At 47.1% G+C, this 2,219-nt stretch overlaps 1 protein-coding gene across 1 annotated transcript; it reads right to left on the minus strand.

The window, feature by feature from the left end:
• Positions 1-976: 976 nt before the first annotated feature.
• On the minus strand, positions 977-1,900 carry LOC104505037 (protein phosphatase 1 regulatory subunit 3D-like). Its single transcript, XM_010156389.1, has one exon. It carries the CDS (start codon positions 1,898-1,900, stop codon positions 977-979), a length of 924 nt encoding a protein of 307 aa, XP_010154691.1.
• Positions 1,901-2,219: the final 319 nt, after the last annotated feature.

Genomic DNA, 2,219 nt, shown 5'->3' on the forward strand with positions numbered 1-2,219 from the left:
CTCCCTGTATTGTCTTTTTTTTAACCCACACATATCAGTTTCTTGATTTATAACTTTGCCTGTTTCAGATACAGTGTAAGATCATTAGCATTTCATATAGTGCTCTGAGATCTTCAACTGTAACTGCAAAACAAGTGCAAAGTTGCTCTAGTTTCCCTTAGTAAAAACAGGTGCCCAGGAAAGGACAATTCCTGTGCCACCACCTAGAGAAAAAGCCTACCTCTGCATCACCTGAAACAAATGAGAACTTCCCAAGGAGACCTGCCTTGCATAACCTTTGGTAACAACCGTTCCTGCTGCCTACAGCAAACCCTGATCATTAAAAAAAAAAAAAAAAAGGTGCCTTTTTTAAGGGAAACAGAGGGGCTGATGGGACATTTTCATATAGGTTTTGCTCATAAGAATATTTAATTTACAACCCGAATATTAATGGAAATATTTAACATGGTTGTGATCTTAATGATATATATAAAAATACAAGTACTTCCCTACAGTGTCTGCCATCCAAATTATGTATAAATGGAATAGTGCCCAGACTTGGTGAGGTAATATAAACAAAATTAGAAACAAAACCAGTAAAGCCACACTGCCCATTTTAAAGACACTACAAAATGGTGAAATATAGCCGTTAGAAATATTCTACACAACCTAGAATATTATTAGCAACCTGCAATGTCCTTATTCGCTCTCTGGCGGCCTGACAGCATCCCTTGGAACTACTCTGCACCGATTTGTACACTACAAGAAATCCCCTGGGCTTTCAATGGATGTAACTCAATACACATTTTGTCCCTTTTTACCTTCTAAGAGGTTTAGAACAGTTTGTACCTCTCATTAGTACTTCCCTGCCTTGAACACTGTGCCAGATCTGGCAGGTTTCGCACAGGAGACTGTTGCCATAGGAGCAGAGAGCCAGGCCAAGGAAGAGAGTGCCACCGACACTACTGCCAAGCTGCTCTGCATCCCCTTCCTTTCTTCAGATGAAGTGGATCCAGCTCTCCTCACATTCCCTAGGCATCTTAAGGGGGTGAGTCCGGCATGTAAGACTGTAGTTTTTGCCTCTATTGTTATCCCAGTACTCCTGGCCGTTGACTTGGTATCTTGCTGCAAACTGGACGACAGAGCAGAGCTGAAGGAGGAAAGGAGGCACGGGGAGAAAGAAAGTGAAAACATCAACCTGATCCTGCCCGTTTTTCTCAGGGATGCTACTGTGCCAATGAGCACACACTTCCTGGAGGCTTTTCCACTGGTTGAAGGTGTATCGCACTGATACCTGCTTCTCAAAAGCAACATTGCGAACCTGGATGGTGCCACTGAGCCCCAAATCTGAGCTGGTCACTCGTTCAAGACACACCTGCTGCTCCTGAAGTCGGGAAGAGAAATCCATACAGTCTGCAGGCTGCTGGAAGTCAGGGACCAAGCACTGCATGGTAAACTCCAAGGCTGAGCTGCTGCACCAAAGGTCTGAGTTTATGGAGAGCCTGGAAAGGACATGCAAAGGGATCGATGGATCCTCCCCAGTCTGGAAGACTTTCACTTCAGTGAGCTCCAAGCCCAAAGCATCGGCAAATCTCACCCGATTCATACGACTCTGGCATCCAGGAACTTGACACTGCACTGCTGCCCGCTTCCTTCTTTCAGGCGATGTAGGCAAAGATCTCGCTCGGCGGCGTATGATAGGCCTTAACGCTGGATCACAGCTGGAGGAAGTGCTGCTCTGAAGTTTATTTGGCTGGGGGACCCCCTTGGCTGGGGTACTGCTCCAAGAAGTCATGCTGCTATTTGCATGGGCAGTTGGGGGCTGCTGCTGCCCTCTTCTCAATGCTTCTTCAGCCTGTAACATGTTCTGGTAGAGGTGCGAGAGGTAGCTGGGATTCCTCCGAGGACCACGTACCTCCATTCTTAACTGATGACAAATATCCCACTGCACGTAGTAATGAGCACCGCCTCTGAAGCACGTAACTTGGGAATGGCAGCCACGGACAGTACCTGAGGTTATTGCACTGGATGCAGAAAAAATCAACTGGAACAACGTAGCTTGCTGAACGAAGGGCAGAAACCTGGAAGCAAACCAGAGGCTAGTGCAGCGTATGGGGAGATGACGGCAGCCTCACTAGCTGGTGAACTCGAGGCTGCTGTGCTGGCTGGTGGAACCGTTACTCAGGCTGGAAAGAGATTCAAGGCTATCCCGCGTGATGCTGGAGGACCTGAAGCTCTCA

The sequence above is a fragment of the Eurypyga helias genome, unplaced genomic scaffold (assembly GCF_000690775.1).
Source record: "Eurypyga helias isolate BGI_N326 unplaced genomic scaffold, ASM69077v1 scaffold42717, whole genome shotgun sequence".
Classification (NCBI taxonomy): Eukaryota; Metazoa; Chordata; class Aves; order Eurypygiformes; family Eurypygidae; genus Eurypyga; species Eurypyga helias.